Source organism: Cygnus atratus, chromosome 5 (genome assembly GCF_013377495.2).
Source record: "Cygnus atratus isolate AKBS03 ecotype Queensland, Australia chromosome 5, CAtr_DNAZoo_HiC_assembly, whole genome shotgun sequence".
Taxonomy (NCBI): domain Eukaryota; kingdom Metazoa; phylum Chordata; class Aves; order Anseriformes; family Anatidae; genus Cygnus; species Cygnus atratus.
The window spans coordinates 18,914,525-18,933,978 of NC_066366.1; the positions used below are offsets into that span (position 1 = coordinate 18,914,525).

Sequence of the window (19,454 nt, forward strand, 5' to 3'; positions counted from 1 at the left end):
CGCTCCCCGGCGGGCTGCGGGCAGCGAGGCTCGGCCACCCCCTGGCGGACGGAGGCGGCGGGGACCCGGCCCTGCCCTCGCCCGTGTCCCCCTCACGCCCCTCTCGGCCCCTCTCGGCCCCTCTCGGCCCCCGGCCCGCAGGCGGCGGTGCCGCTGTTGGGGTGTGATTTGTCGGGCACAGCCCGTCAGGGTAAACGGGACCGGGAGCGGCCTTCTCCTGAGGCGTTGTTGTCTCCTCAGGAACGGCCTAATCCCTGCCTCACCCCCGTGCCCCCGCTGATTTTAATGATTTGTGAAGGAGGAGCATTTGGGTTTTGCCTCAGAGAATGTAACTTCTATGAGAGAAGGAGAGGGACAACAGATCTGACAGGAAAGTGGGATTTCAGCGGTAAGTTTTGATCTAGGATCTTATTCCTGAAATGTAGAGAGGAAGGTACTGACTCCTTATGGTAGAATATGTAAGACCATGGTTTCCCCAGTGTGGGCCAACGCAGGACACATTTCAGTCCTCCAGCAAAAGCTGTGCATGGGATCTCCATCACAAGTCTTGCATAGTTAGAAGAGTTGGTATATGCAGATCCTGTCACAACCCTCTGGGGTAAGCAGTGCAGTTGTTCTGCATTACATGTGGCAATTCATGCTACCCTGGGCATGCAGGTGTGCAAGGCCAGGGCCGCATGTCTCTCTTGAAGGCCATGAACCTGCAGAGCAACACAGTCCCACACCACATCTGCTCCTGAGATGGAAAACATTTCAAGGTTAAACTTTCTTAAACACACCAAAGAGGTTGGACTGCACAGAGCATTTAATCTCATCAGCTGAAAATAGATTCAAAGGGTGTCAAAACTGGCCTAGTCTCCCTAAACCACAGTGTGTTGAGAGGTTCAGTCATAATGGAAATTATTAGTATACTTAGCAGGTTATAATGACCTCTAGAATCATGGGATTTAGGACTACTGGGGATCACTCAGTAATTATTTAATCTGTTTTCTTGTATTCTTCAAACTATTTCATTTCACATGGTCCTTTTTTTTTTTTTTTCCTGCATTGAGCCCAATAACTAGATTTTAGTCACAGTTCGTTGTCCAGAAAGGCATTCAGTTTTGATCTGACATCTTCAAAAGATACCAAATTTACTGTTTTTCTAGGTAGTTTGCTCCCATGATTAATGCTCCTCATTTAAAGCTCGCATCTTACTTAAATTTATCAAGTTTCAGTACCTATAAGTTAATGATATATTTTTCTCTCATAAATAAAGAGCTATGTAATACTCGATACTCTTTTTCAGACAGTGGTGGCACACTTCAGCCAGGTCACCTCCCAAGTGTCTTTTCTGCATGTTTTCAGGATACATTTTTACACCAGTGCTTTTCAGTTGTATATCTGTTAGAAAGAGAAAATTATAGTACCTGGTAGTCAGGAATGTATCCTTTTCTCCCTGGGCATGGTAGATCAAGTGCGGCTAGTGGCAATTGTGCACAATGCAGATTCTCTGGATAAGGAAGTTTAGATGAAGAAAATTGTCCTTCTTCAGAGTTTTATAATCAAATAGTGATGTTTAACCATAATTTCCATTTACCTTCAAGGCTGAAAACTTAAGATTTCACTACAAAGGAATTTCTTTTTCTGAAAAACAAACAAAAAAAAACCATATTTGAGTTAAACAAAATAAGATGTCGAACTAATTTCTACTCTTAAGAGCAGAGTGACATTAAAGGCCAAGTATATCTGTCCTGTCTAGCTGCACTCCAGTCAACATTGCAGCTGTAAGATGTGCAGGTACACTTAAGCAACCTTTTAAGAGGGAACTTAAATACAGCTAGTGGAATAGCTGTGGCAGTACCAAGCGCATTATGGGTTGTAAATTCTGTTTGAGAAGGGGAGTAAATATACAAATAGAAAACCCACGTGGAGTTCTTTCGTGTTATAACTATTTCATTTTTAACTGACTCGGTATGCAGCACGCATTCCCCAGTTATTTTATATCAACCTCCTTTGACTGACATTTCAGTCTTTACTATACACATTCTTGCTCTCTTGTCTTCTTTTTGCCTCAACAAATCCTTATGCAATTATGGTGAATGCGTAGGTCTATGTCTGCCCCTACTTCCTCTTAATTTAGAGCTCAATAGCCAATTTCAGACAGTTTTGGTAGGGAGAGATAAAGATTTTACATGAATAAACAGCCAGTTAGAGGAAAGAGAGCTTGTAATGGTCTCTAGATGCATCCTGACTGAAAGAAATGAAACGTGAGCCCGATGTGTTATTAGAGAGCACAGAGTTCACACTAGACATAGCCCCCTACAAATGCCCTAGCTGATATATCTGGAAAATGTTTCAGTTTGAGCTCAACATCTACAGAACACCAGTCTGTGAGAACCCAGACTTCATCAGTTCCATACATCTCAAGATGACGTGATTTTTAGAGATTGCCAATTTCTGTAAAATCAGCATTAAAGTGGAAATAATAGCAAGAAATGCTTTCCTATTACGCAAGATATTTTACAGAACATTTTTTTGCCAACAAATCCACAATGTCTATATCCTCCCCAAGTCATCCATAAACTGCTTTAATCTTTTTCAGGATTTCAGTATCCTTTGGTACAAAGACTTGAAAAATCAGTCTGACCTTCACAAAATTAATACCATTAAGCTGACTGGTTTCAGCTGGTGAGTATCTGCTTGTGGGAACTACAGCTTTTGCTGCATTTCTTTTCTGCCTGACATTTAGACCTGAGTGGTGGCTTACAGACGAGTTCATCTCCTGCTCTGGAGCTTTAAGTGCTGTGCACAGTGTGGCTTCTTCTTTGGTTTCTAAAGCCAAAATATGATTCATTTTTGAGTATGATTACATATCATTATGAGGAATTTTAACACCAGAAATCATCCAACACTCAGAATAACTTACAGCCCATACTGTGCTTGGTACTGCCACAGCTATTCTGCTACCTACAGCTACTCTTCACCCCTACCTGACTATCTGCCAAAATCACACTAGAATAATTTGGACAGCTTTGTGCTTAGGGTATGAAGTCATGCACTGTGGTATATAACTGGGTTGCCAACTTTTCATACCACCTTAATGAATTTCTAGACAGAAAAAGGAAATTGTTCCTTTTCCTTTGTTACTTCTGTCAGATTTGACCCTCACCCCATCAGTTACTGCTTTCTTCTCCTCCCCATGGTCATTCTAACCATACTGGAAGCAAAAAGATCTAAGGAGAAAACAGAATTGGTGGTTCCTTCCGTACGTATACTCAATCATGTTTCTCTACCTGACATCTAACATTCATTATCTATTAATGGAGAGCATAGGTTTATCAGCAATGCCTTCTGCCACTCCAGGGTATCAGATGTACTGCTTTCAAGATTAAGAAACACAAAGTTAGGATAATATTGATATCACAAAGCCGTACATTTCTAGAAATTAAATATGGATCTTCCTAGATCTTTTCTTTACAGTAAGCATCTCAATGACCCAAAGGGTTTTGCACTCAAAATACCATGTATATATAAAAATATAAAATAGAATACTTAAGCTTAAAATAAACTCAAAGAGAGTAGACAAGATAAAATGAGGGTGAACAAAGGGTCTACGGACAAGCTCCCCTTTGTCACCTGCATGGTGTCAGAGTAGTGCCAGGCAGCTAGGTAGCTTTGTGAGTTGCAATAAACTATATATAACTCCTTCTAGCTCATAGGAGTGGGTTTTTTTTCCTTTCATCTCTGAGGCCTTGTTCTGTTCCTCATACCTGTTTCTCTCAGCTGTTTTTCTCTTTAGCTACAGGCTTCCAAGTGAGGCTATAGACTTCATTTCTTGCTGAGACACCATTTTTATTTTCAAGCCTTTTTTTCCTGATTATGCACAGTTACTCTCCAGGAAAGGAACACACTTCTACTCTCCCCCAGGTGTCCTATCTTACTCAGGCACTATTTTTTAAAGGAATGGTAGTGTACAGACTGAAAACACAGAAGTAAAAGAAAGATACTCCCTCCACCACCACCACCACCACCACCACCACCCCACACCTTTTTTTTTTTTTTTTTGCTTGGTAGAATATGAGCCTCTGGAAGGACTCTCCAATACCTGGTAGATGCGTTAAAACTTTGGGTGCATCCTTACATCTAAGAGTTAAGATCTGTGATTCTATTACAGGCAGCATGTACCATGTCAACTACCTGCAGCAAACCTTTGGATCTGCCCCACTAGGCTACGAGAAAGAGAGTCAGCAGGAGGGTGTAATAGGAACGCAACACAGGAAATGACAGATTTCATTATAAAGAAGCTGGAAAGAAACCTAATTTTTCATCCCCTCCTGCCTTATCTCTGTCTTTCCTGCTATTGAGAAGTGTATCCTGGAAATGTTTAAAGTTTGTGAAAGATGAACAACATTTTACAAAACAATAGAAAATCCAGTACCCAATAGATCGTAAGTGACTTCAAGTACTGCAGTTATGCACCTTTTAAATTTGGGAGAGTTTGTATATAAAAATGTACACTTTTAAGCATGCCTATTATGCAGTCCTATAAGATTAAAAAAGCACCACTTGTTCGGTGGAAGCTGAAGGTTTCAGAGATGTTTTGGTGACTAAAAAAATAGTCATTCCTTTTTCCTGCTTTTTAGTCTGCAAGTGTGTGGGTCCAAACGTGCTAGTGAGCATCGGTTTTCTTTCTGAAGACCTTGTGAGAATTTAAGCCTGGGTGATTTAGGGTACAGAGGCAATATACATGTACTCAGCTCTTGCCAGAAGGACCATACATCTGGTTCACTGACGAGACTTTTGCTCAGAGGAAAAATACTTCTGCTTTTCTATTCAATGCTGAAGAACATTCATGACAATCTTAATTATACAAGAAGGAAAGAAAGAGAAGGATAGATCTGGAAATCTTGCAGTTCTGCTTCTGGGAAGTGACACCAAGCTGTAACTAATGCAGAAAGTAGGTCTCAGAAAGGCTTCTGCTGGGAAGCACAGTGCCAAACATGCTAGGTTTTCCACCACATCACGATGCTGTTAACACAACCATTTTTATCAAGTCTTCCCATATGGTATTTATTCCCTATAAACAGCCCATGAAATAACACGGTTACATCAAAATTTCCACTGCAGTAAAAATACTAACAAGTTCACGCTACATGTAAAAGCATAAATGGTAGGTCAAAACAGAAAATAATAAAATCTCAATTTAAAACACAAGCTTTTATTTTAAAGCCTGTTAATGCCCACCTGAGGCTTGACACACACTTTCCACACACCAGGAGCTAGCAATATTGCTTGATGACCCCCTCTGCACGCAAAGACCCCCTCAGGTTTGGTCTATGCTATTTTTACCCCCCAGGCCAGCGTGTGTATTGTAGACTAAACTCCCTACTTATTTATTATGACCTAGAAGGAGGCAGGAAAAGCCTGGCTTGAGACAGCAAAGACATCACACCGCCGTCATCATGGCGCCCGGCTCCTAACCGTCCTCTCAGCGCCTCCCCTCAGCCGGGAGGCGGTGCCGCCCGCCTCCATTTCCGAGGCGGCGGCGGGCGGTAGGTGGTGGCAGCGGCTCCACAGGGGAGGGAGACAGGGAAGGAAGGAAAGGAAAGAGGCGGGCGGTGGTGTGGCGGCTCTTAGCCTGCCCCGCAGCAGGGAGATGGCGGCACGGGCACCGAGGGTGGCCCAGTGGCCATGAGGGTGGTCCTAAGTGTGGCCCAGTGGCCCCAAAGGGGCTGGCCCCGGGGTAAGGCCGCGGCTGGGGCTTGCTCTGAGGGAGCCCGCGGGATTGGGCGGGGCTGGCAGGAGGTCTCTGAGGTAAAAGAGAAAGCTTTCCGACCTCCAGAGCCACAGGAGGTAATTCTTGGTCTTAAGGTAGAGAAGCTTCCAAGAGGAAAGGGAATGCTGTTTGCACAACAAACTTAGGCTTATTTTCACTCATTTCATCCCTGAATCTACCTTTTTCTAGTTTAAATTAAAAACATCAACAATTTGCATCATGGGTTTGCTTTACTAAGCAAAGTGTGTTACCTCTGACTCCCACAGCAGCACTTAGAACGTAGTTTCTCTTTTAAAAGTAATATATGAACATTTTCTCCGATTTCCACATAGTTTCTGTGCCAGCCTCCAAGATTTTTATATTTTTTTGGCTGCATCTTTTGGGCAGCCTAAGTCTATATCAGCTTTTTCTGTCTAAAATAAAGCTGCATTTAAAACACCTGCCTAAAAGTGTTACTTCATGTGGAGACTGTGATTAAGCAGGAGTTGCCACCTGGGTTAGAGAAACTCAGGCCTCAGACCAATTTATTAAAAAAACTCATCCTAAATTTTGAATTGTCTTTAGTGTCAGTTTTACAGGGACCCAAGCAGAGTCAATCTTTGATTTTGCATGTGGGTTGTAATACAACAGATAAAAAGCAAGAATGCCAAACTCTTGGTGTTCTGCTTGGTTTAGTTAGTTTGAAGAAAATAAAAAACATTGAAGGAAGGCTTGCTGAAGAAAGCTTGAACGTCTAGTTGCATAAAGCTTGCAAAGTTCATGCTTATAGTTTCCGTAAAGAACATTTCAAGTTTAACTTACTTATGTTCGGGCAGTAGAGTGATGATGTCTACTTAGTTTTCAATAAACTGATTTTATTAAAGAACATCTTACTAAAATAAGGTTCCTACCAAGGGTCAATGTTGGATTTTTGCTGGCAGAAACCATTGCTACAGGCTCAGCACTTTGTATAGACTCAGGAGTGGATGTTGGCTTGTAGTAACTGGTGGATGGATATGATCTTGTCAAGGAAATGAGCATATTTTGATGTCTAATCAGAGTTCAGTGATGGGTTTTTAAATTGTTGTGCTTTAGCTGTTAAACACTAACTTCTCTTTAGGAAAGTGATGCTGTTGCTAATTGTTTTTGAAAGTGAAATCAAACATCTCCAAATCAATATATACCAGCTTTTGGAAGAATTGATAACCTGTCCAAACTGTTAAGACTTGTATTGACTATTCAGGCTCTCAGTTGTTCCTCTCTGCAGTAGTTTATAGATCCTGCCAAGCTAGATGGAACAGAGTAGATGCTATCAAGAACAAACTCCTTTGACTAATCTTCTAGGAAGCAGAAAACAAGAGAATTACTAGTGACCTTGAAGGCAAAGCAGAAGCATAACACACTAGCTATTATTAATAATGAAACTTAAGTAGCACTTAAGAGGTAATTACCTTAAGAGGTAATTTAGCTTTTCCTCACCCTCTGGATCCAAGAAGTATTAAAAGAGTTGCTGCTTTTGTTTTACATTCATTGTAAGACTCGACTAAAGCCTTTGAGTAATTTTGTACATGAGGGTTTTGATGCATTTTTTTTAGTGCTAGTGGAATTGTCGTGGTGTGGTTTTTTTCCAAGCACTTTTGCCACTGTCACCCTCCTGCTTTGCTGGCTAATCACACGCTCCCCTCTGTTTTCATGCAGAATTCTAAACTCCTCCAATTCAGAATCACAAAATTGTAGGGGTTGGAAGGGACCTCAAGAGATCATCGGGTCCAACCCTCCTGCCAAAACAGGCACCCTAGAGCAGGTTGCCCAGGTAGGCGTCCAGACGGGCCTTGAATATCACCAAAGAAGGAGACTCAACAACCTCCCTGCCAGCCTGTTCCAGTGCTCCATCACCCTCACTGTGAAGAAGTTCTTTTGCATGTTGGTGCGGAACTTCCTGTGCTGAGTTTTTTGACCATCACCTCTTCGACCACTGCAGAATCCTCTGCTTTTCAGAATCTCAGTGCCAAACCAGCCTTGTCCAAATATGTGTAATTCATTGGGTTGTTAATTGCATCTCAGTATTACCAGGATTGGCCTTATATGGCTTCTGTTCCGTTAGGTACTCTGATTTAACCTTTAAGGTTTCTTCTGCCAGGATGTTTCTGCCACAGTACTCCTTTAGAGTGCTTAGTCTGCTGTTATGGGAGCCCTTGCCTGATATTTTGTATAGATTTTGAACAGCACTTCTCAGTGCCAACAGAACAAGGAGTTTTGTAAATAAAACTTGAAGAAATGATCTAGTAAGTCTTCAGAGCGAGTAGCAGAAATGTTAATTCTTCAGTCATACAGGAAGCATGAGAAATTTCTTCTTTTTAAGAGCAAGAGAGCAAGGGGATATGTTTGACAAAACTTCAGACAGTTGTGAAAAAGTTAATTTTTTTCTTCTCCATTAGGATCTCAGTTACGAGAAGTAGATAGGTATCTGTCTAGACCCGATAGTTTAGTATAGATGAAGCTAATCTCATTGTGATCCTTAGGGCTTCCACAATTAGCAGCAGGTTACTTTTCTCAGTTTTGGTATTTTGCCTCCTATTCCACTTGCCCTAATGCAAAGTATTTTTTCTTTTTTCATCTTACCTACTTTTGGGAACTAGGCTGGAAAACCAATGCAACTCATGAATGGCAGCTCAAATACAGCCAGACAGATTGTTTTCATTTTTTTTGGTAAAGTCTTTCTCCTGACAGAACTAAGTTCCGATAGAGGCACAGCACTGAACAGAACTATTTTCTATTAATTCTCAATACTTTTATTTGGAGCTGGGATAAACTGTTGGTCTTTTAGACCAGAAGGATGCTGGTTTTTTTCAGTTCTGTGTGTATCATTGCCTTGGCAAAGAATTGAAAGTTCTCACTGTAGTAAAGGTGCACAGCTATAAGCAGAGAACTACATTTTTTTCTGTCCCTTATTTAGCTTGTGCATTGTTGGTTGGGTAAGGCAGGAGCAGAAACAAATGAAACGTATCTCTTACGTGCTATAGAATAAGCAAGGCCGTGCTATAATTATTCTAGGCAACAAACGTTTATTGCAGCTTCAGCTCTGAAACCTTGTATTTCTTTAGGGGTTCTTTAAAAGGCAAGCTGCAAGCATCCTACCGGCTTTCCTTGTGATACATGTAAGAATCTCTTAAAATACTCTATTTTGCCACAAGAGCCAAGGTAGTATTAAAACAACTGCATTAGTAAGTCTAATTCTAGAGGGCAGAAGATAACACAAACACTTGGCTCTCGTTAGACAAGAAGACTGAATTTCTCTTAACTGTTATTCTTTTCTGTTTGCAGAGACTTGAACCCTTACATTTTCAGGGCAGGGGAAACTTGACATTGAGAGAAACACCATGAGACTTCTTTGTACTTCACTTTCTTTTGCTGTGATTTGCTGGCTAACTGAAGGTACCTTGTCAAAAACAGATGCAAAGAAAGGTGCTACAAAAAAAATGGAAGAAAAGGTAAGATAAATAACTGAATGCTCATCTTATTTAACATGTGCAGTGAACTAATCAGACTTTGAGAGATGGTAAAGTGATTCTCATTCTTTCCATATTGTATTAAAAGCAACCATGTGTTTCCAATGAAGCTTGTTCTCACAGATGAAACTACCTGAAACTGTCCTTTTCAACTTTTTTGGGTTGAAACAAACCTTTTATTGATTTGCAGGATTGGCCATTATTAGTATTTAAGAGGAGTTTTTTCTCTGCTTTTGCATTATTTTCATGTTTTGTTGTCCTAGACCAGGATTTAGAAAACGCTAATGTCAAAACGTGTCTAACTGCCAGGAATTGTCCTAGACCCTCACTCTGACATTGAAAGTACTGTATTGCATGTTTAAACTGCTTGCAGAATTGCTTTTTATGCTATGGATGTACCAGTCATCAGCTGTGGTGAAAGATTTTTAATCTTATCAATTCTTGATTTATTTGTTTTTAGCCTTGCAAACAAGGTAAGTTTACTGACAATGGCAAATCATTTCCAAGCTCTTTCCAGTTTCATTTTTAAATCAAACTGTTCCAAATTATTTAAAAAGTGTGCAGTTTAATGTCACTTCATTATTTTTTTTTTCTTTTTGAGGTCTGTTGCTCTTGAAAGTAGCTAGTGCGTACAGTTGGTTCTAAAAACTGTCTTCTCCCCTCAGGTGCTGCACTCTGATAAAACAGTGCAGGAGCGGGGTCTGGTAGTTGTGGATCCAAAGGCAAAGGATATCATACTGGAACACAGAAGTTATTGTTCCAAGACAATGAAGGAAAGACACTTCTCAGGAGATGTTCTGGGATATGTTACTCCTGTAAGTTAATAAAACAAAATTAGTGCTTTGAATAAATATGCGGTAGACAGTACTAATCTGCAGTCTTGCATCCCTGCTATAAAACTATGTTTATAGTAGTAGGAACTTCTGGTCTACAGTCACGTAGTCAGAGGATTATTCAAGAGCTGGCTTGGGATTCAGGTGGTCTCAAACCCGTGTTTTCCCACCCACCTCTTGAAGGGTATCTAGGTCATTCTGGTTTTGTCACTGGTAAAACAGAAGTATTTGTGTGTTCTTGATGATCAAGCCAGGTGAAGTTGCAGTAGAGTAATATTAGATCAGTAATATTAAGTGTCCTCATACTATGCAGCTACCAACTTGAACTTTCTAAATAAACAGTAAAAATTTTATACTGCTGTCAATCTGATCTCTTTTGCTATCCAGTTGCTATTATTCAAAGCATTCTCTCTTGAATAATAAATGTTGCTTCCTTTTGTTTAAAGAATGCTTCTTACTTGATTCATTCCTGCACTGCTCAAAAGAGAAATAGGTACCCCGTATACTTTTACCTTTCTCAATTTCTGTTGGACATAAATGCAGAGCCTGTAAATTCAAATGTCTGTTGGAATCTACGTACAAATTTCTCTAGTTCAGGTGAATTTGTACAAGAAGAATCTTTGTGAAGATTGACATTCATGTAGCTGTCAGAGTTTTAAAAGCGCTTTGTTATTTAAACAAAAACGTCATAGAAGGTTTCCTCAAACTAGCAAATGGGGATCTAGCAAATGATTATGTTTGTGTTAGAGTTCTTATTGGTCAAAAAGTGGATTGTATATCTGGCTTGTGAGCCTCTCACTTTTTTTCTTCTTTCTTTTGCAAGTGGAACAGCCATGGCTATGACATTTCCAAAATATTTGGAAACAAGTTTACGCTAATCTCACCAGTCTGGTTACAAGTGAGAAGAAAAGGGAAGGAGAGGTTCCAGTTCACTGGGCTCCACGATGCTGATAAAGGTTTTCTTTTCTTTTCTTTGAATATGCATTACGAATATGATTACTGTTCTCGTTGTGGACTGATGTGTAGTTTCGGTAATATGTGCATGTGGATTGTTCTCACTCTGCCTCATGGTGAAGTACTTTAATCCATTAAATTTTTAGGAAGTTTCTTTGGGAATGAGCTTGGAAGTTTCTTTCAGAATGAGCTCTTTTCTGTTCTCACCTGCTTCCACCAATGCTCATAGTTTCTGTTCAAACAATAAGAAAGATTAGTTCTTCCAGCAGACTATCTACAAAGCCCCTTTTGAAAACCAAAGAAACAAAGAATCTGCACAGACAGAAATAGTCCTTGGTGTTTGCATTGTGCAGTTATTTACGTGTTCCTCTGCCCTCCTCCCTACTACAAACAAAAAAATTCGGGTGAGTTTTTTTTGTGAATGAAAGATAAATTTAATCTGAAGATAACTTCCCTTCACAGCAGGTTCCAGGTTTCAGTTAGTATGCTCTTAAATAATAACTAAGTAGTTTGTTTTTGAACTTGATCGGAAGATATGTCTGTGGAATCTCTTTTAAAGAGCTAAGGTTCTTATTATGTTAGTGCCTACTAACAAATTCATTCTAGTGCAATCACTGCCAAGAGCAAGTGATCATGAGTCTTGAAAGTAGCATCTTAATTTAAAAAACAAACAAAACCTAACCAAACAAAATGCATTCCTCCCAAGTGGTGATTGGTGGCTACGGAAGCGTTGTTTGCAGTAGGCAGTAAGTTATTTTCCATGATGCTGCAGTATTGTAAGCAGCAAGGAGGAAGGTTTGGGGAGGGACTCTTGGAAGATTGTAGTAAATGCTAGCTGTGCTATGGTGGAGGTGAATAGCTTTAGTTTCTGTGTATCAGAGTCTGTTTCTCCTGCATTGCTTATGAAGTAATAGCCTGTGGCAGGAAGACAGATACTGTGAAACTGTGCTATGTTATGTGAAGAGTGCTTCAAAATATGTTGTCATTGTTAACATATCCATATTTTAAAAGCTGTTCTCTTACTTGATACTGTTTGACAGGCTGGATGAAAGATGTCAGAAAAAACTCCAAAAACATCAAAATAGGTGAGCCTGTTTTTTGTGTTTACTTTTTATCTTCTTTGACTGCTAGCAGACCAAAGGAAAGCATTGTTCCAGGTATATACAGGAGAAGGGAGTTCACCAGAGCATACCCATATGAAGGAAGAAGTTTGAAAAGTAAAGCAAAAGCGGTTAACTATGAATAGTTAACTAATCAAAGTGTTAATCCTGTTGATGCCCTAAGTTTTTGCCTTAGCTTCTTGTCTCTAGATAAACCCATGGCCACTGGGCCCTTTCTGGAGAGGTACTCTACACATAACATGATATGCTGACCTGGGGAATAGTCCCCAAGCTTATTGCTCAGGGGTTCCACTCTTTAAAAAAGGAGAGGAAAAAAAATACAAATTTGAGGCAATCAGACTTTCATGCGCCCTTTTCTCCTCTTGAAGCTGAGACCTCAAGGGAACTGACACAGTGTGTGTCTTCAGGGAAAATATAATACACTGCTACAGTGATAATGCGGTGCTGAACTCTGCGTTTGTCTATAGCAAGAATACTGTAGAGTGCTGAAGCTGGTGAAACTCTTCTTGCTTCAGAAGGTAGTATGAAACTTGAAACAGATTAGAAAACTTGAATGCTCTGTCAGATATTCTAAATTACTTAAGCTGCCAGATGATAAAGCCTTTGAAGCCTCTCTAGACTTTTCAGAAATACTCTTAGGTCCTTGGTAGTTAGAAAGGGCTTAGACACAGTTTTGTATGAGTTGTTGGCATTTCCAGAGTGCTTGTCAGCAAGCCTGTCGACTGTTCCAACAGCAATTTTCTTGACTCTTGCCTGACTACATTTTTAGTGCTTTAAATGTGTTGGGGGGGAGGGGGAGGACTACACTCAAATGCCCGTTTTTTCCAAAATAAAAATTTGTCATAGGTTATTGAGAGCAGCTAAACAGTGAAGTAATATAGGGCTATGTACATGAGAACAGATTAGAATTTGAGGCAAACTCTTCTATCTTGCCGTTCTTGTGGTAGAAGAGAGGCACAATTTACAGGAGGGTTGCTGTTTCTCAGTGATGTTCTTTAAAGATTCTACTTGGGGCCCTAAGTGATAGTTCAGTTGTCAATTGAATAGACCTTTTCTTAAAACTTTCATCAATTATTCACTAATGCTTAACTAACCATAAAACAAAGAAGAATGTTCTGCACTATCAATTTCAGTGCTGATAAAGTGCAATGATCTTAGCTATGAAGTATGTTGATTGCTGGCTGCTGTTGGTATCTGCTGTAAAATTATACTTCTCTATTTCTGCAGAAATATTTCAGTGTAGATAATAAATTTTTAGTTTTCACTACTGATGGACTTCTTTGCTTAATAGTGCCTAGAATTTTGTTTGATGGCTGGACTTACCAAGACTTTGAGAGTGTTTTTGGCAGTGAGGATGAGATAGAGGAACTTTCCAAGAACATGGTTCTGCTAGCCAAGGTAAGCAAACTTTTAACCAATGCTTATAAAACAGTATAATTTCTGATTCCTTCTTTGAAGTGTATTTTCTCATTTCCAGTAGTTTTGTATCCTATAAAATTCTATTTGAAACAGTAACAGCAGGATTCTTAATAGTATATTCTAGTATGTGTCCAACTCCTGTACATATGAAGTACAGCAATACTTAAGTACAGTTGACTAGAAATCTAAAGTGAGACTAAAGAAGTCTGATCACCATAAACTTGTTAAGCTATCATTGGCAGCTGCATACTTTTGCCTGCTATAAGTCATGATTGATGAAATCTATTCGACAGCTGATGTGCTGAGCAAGATTGAGGCAGCAATGGATACCTGATAAACATCTCATGGTGGAGGTCATCTAGTTGGCAGATTGATTTTATTAATAGAAATTAATAAAGAAATCTGTTATTCATGGACTAAATTGGTTATTGCATTTTACTGAGAGGCTGAAAAAGGGTCATGGGTACAATGAGTGCTTGTTGTTTGTGTTACAGGAGTAGGCTCAGGCTCAGTGTGCTAAACCTAATGAGTCATTTTGAATAGCAAGAATAACTTGCTGGGTATCTGTTACTGTACAGTTTTGTTCAAATCTGATAAAACAGTCTACTCAGCCTCTTAACACTTCAAGGAAAGAAAAGAGGGTTTTCTTTAAGAAATGCATACTGTTTGCTAAAGTTTTTTTCTGGGCAGTCCTTCAGCCTAATGCTTTAGGACTGCCTGTGTAGGACTAGACAGGCTGCACCCTAAATACATTCAATTTAGTGGTGGTTTCCTGAGAGCCTGCCTAATTACTGTCAGAATAAGAATCTTCACACTTGTTACAGGATGTAAAGAAATATTAACATGCTCTAGAGGAAGATGGATGTAGAGGTGAACTGAATACTTTCTTAAAATTTGTGACTGCTGTGTCAACTCTAGGTCTTCTGTAGCAGCCGGCATCTTAAGGAAGGGGTACTCAAGTCCAACAGTATCCTTGATCATGCTAAACAAAGTTTCACAAGTTAAATTCTGGAATTATGGAGATATTTATTTGGAATTATGAATATGCCAAGTTAGTATTTGTATCTTTAGATTCAATAGCTCATGATTTTTTTCCCCAATATGTACATAAATGGGTTTCAAATGATTTGCTTAGCAAGTGACTTGTGGAAAACGGACTCCACAATCAGTAAGATTGTGAAGTAGGTATGTTTATTTAGCGCTGGGCAGCATGTGGGGTAGTCCCTCCAAAGTCGTGCGCATGCGATGTGGCAACTTGCCATGGTTATATGCAGTAAAGAGTTACATATGCATGAAGTTTCACAATGTGCCTATACATACGCATAAGCTGTCCCCGCTTCATGTTAAAATTAGCTCAGGAAGTCACTTCCATAAGCTCCTCCCATCTGCGCGTGCACGGTGTCTCCTGGTGGTGGTCACCAGGGGTTGTGGGGATGAAGGTTGGTGACTTCCTCGTCACCGCTAGTTGACCTCTTGTCTTTGTGCAGACTCGGTTGCTCCTTGGCTCTTGTCCATCCGCAGGACCAGTTTCTGCCAGTTTCTTAAGATAGGCTCACACCCTTATCAAGAGACTAACCTTGGTAAGGGGCCCAAGGCTTCTTGCTTTAATTTGCACAATGCATAATAGTTAGCAAAGGCACTAAGTAGCATCCACTAGTTTAATGCTGTCAGCGCTCTATCTCTACTTGATAAGATTCTCCTAACTCCCTCTCTCACAAGCACCTTTCATTAATGGCTGTATTTTTCCCAATGTGATACTGGTCTATCCTGTGAAAGCAGAAGTCAATCATCCATAACTTATAGAGATTTTCAACTTTTACATATTTGTTAAATACTTTATGCTTCACTTTTGACTACTTCAGGAAATGCTGCATTAGATAAAGCTGCTGTAAGAATATGAAGCATTTTCAATCTGTAATACTGCAAGAAAAGCTAACATAACTGTGCATCTATATTGTATTATCTCTGATGCAAGTGTAAGCATAGTGATGAACTGTATATTGTCGTCAATTCCTTTTTTTAGAATGAAAACTTTGATGGTTTTGTAGTTGAAGTTTGGAGTCAGCTGGGAAATCAAAAGCAGAAGTAAGTACAAGTCTCTAGGATGCAATTTGTAAAAACCACCTCTTGTAAAACATCTATTTAAAGTTTAATTTGTCCATGTTGATTTGAATTTGTCATATTCTGTAAATAAATACACTTCACACTAGGACAACTAAGATTGTTCCACTTGACTTAGAATTAAGGAGAAGAGTCGACTCTATTCTACATGAGCTCAGAGGTAATGTATTAATCTTCACAGTGGACCTAGCAGACCACGTTAGCTTTTTATATTTCAGTTTTGCAAGATATTACTGTTGTAGAAGAGCGAAGAGGGTACCTTAGCACTTGCCTTTATTATATCACTGATTGATATGGGTTACTGGCTGGGTCTTGGAAGTGTGGTTACTTCCAAAGAGCACCAACTTTGAGTTAATTAGGAAATCTTCCAAAACTTTATATGGAGATCTTCTAGGTGTGCTGAAAGTTGAATCAAAATCCCCAACCTGAAGAAAACCTAGGTATAAACTTACTTTCAGTTTTTGCAAGCACAACGTTATTTTCTTTAAACTTTGGAGTAGTTGATCTACCTTTTAGTAATTCTGCTGTGAAGTTTCACAGAAACTGAATTTATGGTTTGTGCTGAAACTAAAGGGCTTATCTATATTGTTTCCTGACACGTTGTAATCTATTTTCCTTGAGCAAAAGCCCTTTGTCTGCCTTAACGTCTTGGACAGAGTAAAGGTAAGGCAAGCTCCAAACTGCTGCTTCAGGAGGAAAAGGCAGAATGTGGGATGAAATGAGTTATTCAATGCAGCAATCTGAAAATTTTGCCTTAATTGCCTTGGGAAATTCAGACATCCATTACTTAAAACGCTGTATTCCTAATAGTGCTCTGTTGCTTAAAAGGTCTGGGAGGGAGAAATGGATTAAAAGAAAGTGCCACAACGAAGTCTGCATTCTGTGGAAGACTTAACGTTTCATAAAGGTTTCTCCAGGTTATTCTGTTTAGGGTATTGGCTGGTAGTATGTAATAGGTATTGGATAGTTAATAGTTACGAATATTGGCTGATGGTATGTAGTAGTTATTTCTGGAATGGAGTGTGCTATTAAGGGGCTCCTACTGTTCCTTTGTTCCTAAGTATTGATTTTATAAGAGAATGAAACTGCTGAATCTTTGTAGCCCTGCCAGGGGCTCTGCCATTTACACTGGAATGAATAAACCTTAAACTAGATGCTCTTGCTCACAACTGGGTAATTTGCCAGGTTGCTGCTGATGGATCCAGAGCTCAGTACGGAGATCACCTATTGCAATCTCTTAATAAGTCGGTCAATAAAGTGGTTTAAGCAAATAGTAACTGCAAGCCAAACGTTGGGTGTAGTGGTCTGTTTATCTACTGTTATTCAGTAAAACTGGTGCTTTTCTTGTAAATTAACTTAGATGAACTAAGTCAGACTGTATTACTGTAATTTTAAGGCTAACTGAAGACCAATGTAAGCATACAAACAACAGAATGCTGTATTGCAAATGGCAAACAAGTATCAAACATGCAAATTTATTAGTTCCAGATTGAGTTTACCTCTTGCATGGTTAAAATGTTTTTTTTTTGCCAGGAGTAATGCTGGTTCAAACAGTCCCATCTTGCTTGTCCCATCTTGCATGGTAAGAACTGACAGTTGTAGATGAGTGCAGTTACTCTAGTCTTTGGTACCATAATACTATTTGGGCAAAGTTCGGAAGCATCACTTACATATTCAGTGTTTTTCAGTTATTGTTAAACAGGAACATGAAGTACTTCCCATACCTTCAGAGAAGAAGAGGGTGATTCTCATGAAGCAGAGTGGTAACTGTCTCCATTGCTCTGAGTCCGTAATGTTTGATTATATGTGGCCACCTGTGAGCAAGATTTCAGGATTATCCTAACCAAAAGTCTGAAAGCAGAAGTTTGGCAGAAAGACCTGAGTAGAAACAAAAGTTATGAACTGCATATTTTATTCTTCAACGTCATTTTTGATTTAACAGGTGTAAACCCACCTGTGTTTTCTTTCATTTTATTGCCACCGCCTTAGAAATGGTTGGGGTGCTTAAGATGCAAAATGCTTTTCCTACTGAAAGAAAAACAATCTGAAAAAGGATAATCTAGGCAGCGTGCTGAAGTGAAGCTACCTTAATGTGTGAAATAGCAGTTATTTTGTGAAAGTAGGAGGAGCAGTTCATTAAAATTTTGTCTCACAATACTTGTAAGTTAAGGGACCCTTGTCTTCATTTTACAAAAACAGTCAGTTGGTCTGCTACTTACTTGCTCTAAAACTGAATTGCTTGGTATCCAGTGTCACAGGGGAATTCCCTATCAATGATTTTTGGAGTGAACAGGTGTTTTGAACAGATGTTAAAGGCAGAATTAAGTGAACTTAGCGTCTTGGCAAGCCTGATTTTTTTTTTAATTGTATATTGAGTGCTTTTACTCAGGGGTCTGTTAATTTCCCTTTGAATAGCAGAGCAGAACTAGTCTTGATAAAATCGGTAAGCATCGACTGCCCCTTTGCTTTACTTGGCCCTGCCAGAAACGAATTAGAGCAGTCCATGACCTCTTTAGTCCACAGAGTGGCAGTATTGTAACGTGATTCATACATGATCCGTGTCTGATTGTATCTTTTCAAAGCAACAGCCACCACTAGTAAAGCATGTTCTTAACATTAGAAGATTTAGGGACAATTGGCAGGTAGGTGTCAACACAGAGATGACCCTTTATCCTTTGGAGATGCAAAGCCTTGATGTAACAGCAATTGTATAGGTGTCAACACAGAGATGACCCTTTATCCTTTGGAGATGCAAAGCCTTGATGTAACAGCAATTGTATATGTTCCACGTGGAGCATGGGTATTAACTGTTAGGTACATTGTGTAGGATTTCCTCATTCAGATCCTTCAAGGTCAAACACCTGAAAACAGCTTAACCTATTCTAAGGTAAAGGAATAAAAGATCATAGATCGTAGTGATGCTTCTAGGCACAGATAGTGTCTGCCTTCAAATTGCTTTCAGAGCTGTGTGAAAGTACAAGGAGACCTGCCTAATACAACTTATTCCTACCGTTTACTGTGAATGTGTGTTAATTTAAAAATAATAATAATAAAAAAATCAGATGGTGCTTTTTCCCCTGAAATACACAGAATAGTCTTAAGCTTGCATAAGCAGTCAATAACAAGTTATGGAGATTCAACTCAGGTACATAAAAATATTTGGGGTTAAACTGCAGCTATTGGCTTACCTTATGAAATGACAGAGGAAACTAGAACTCTGAAATTCTCTTTTCGGATTGGTGTTGGGATCTATGTTTTTAAAAAATAATTTAAGAGCATTATGCTTTTCATTTTTAAAAACCCTGAGTAAGTGGATGTTCTAGCTATTAAATGCATAAATCATAAAATGGCACTCAATTATTCTAGTGCTTCCTTTTATGTATCCACATTGAGGAGAAAGCCATGGAAATGGTTCCTGGTTTTAGCACCATTATGAAAAAGACTCATGATGCCATTCTATGGACTGCCTTAGTAGTGCAGGTATACTTACAGCACAGATTTCTTTATCAGACAGTGTCTAGAGAGTGGGATTTGCTTATGGAACTTTTGTGCTTGATCTACAGTTAGAAAGAACTTTTTCTTTTGCTGTGTTTCAACTGTGACATCAGCATCTGCTCTCTAAAGACGATGTGCCTTGATACGTTTTGGCAGAGGTATTTGCTATTAAACATGAGTGTACCAGTATTTCTTAAGGCAGATGAGGCTGCAAAGGAATCTAGAAAAATGAACTTCCTGAAGGCCTTGTGGCTATGAAGTTTTA

General features: G+C 39.4%; 1 protein-coding gene across 3 annotated transcripts in view; it reads left to right on the forward strand.

Moving 5' to 3' along the window:
* Nucleotides 1-5,427: 5,427 nt before the first annotated feature.
* The window catches only part of CHID1 (chitinase domain containing 1), a 102,077-nt gene continuing 88,050 nt past the window's right edge, over nucleotides 5,428-19,454 (forward strand). Inside the window, exons 1-7 of one of the 3 annotated variants that reach the window (XM_035552194.2) lie at nucleotides 5,428-5,534; nucleotides 9,062-9,228; nucleotides 9,912-10,061; nucleotides 10,903-11,035; nucleotides 12,074-12,118; nucleotides 13,446-13,552; nucleotides 15,597-15,658. In XM_035552194.2, coding sequence (XP_035408087.1) covers nucleotides 9,118-9,228; nucleotides 9,912-10,061; nucleotides 10,903-11,035; nucleotides 12,074-12,118; nucleotides 13,446-13,552; nucleotides 15,597-15,658 — 608 coding nt within the window. In that variant the 5' untranslated portion in view covers nucleotides 5,428-5,534; nucleotides 9,062-9,117. Of the gene's footprint in view, nucleotides 5,535-7,439; nucleotides 7,665-9,061; nucleotides 9,229-9,911; nucleotides 10,062-10,902; nucleotides 11,036-12,073; nucleotides 12,119-13,445; nucleotides 13,553-15,596; nucleotides 15,659-19,454 lie in introns of those variants that run through there. The other 2 variants (XM_035552195.2, XM_050711229.1) reach the window with 2 other exon arrangements.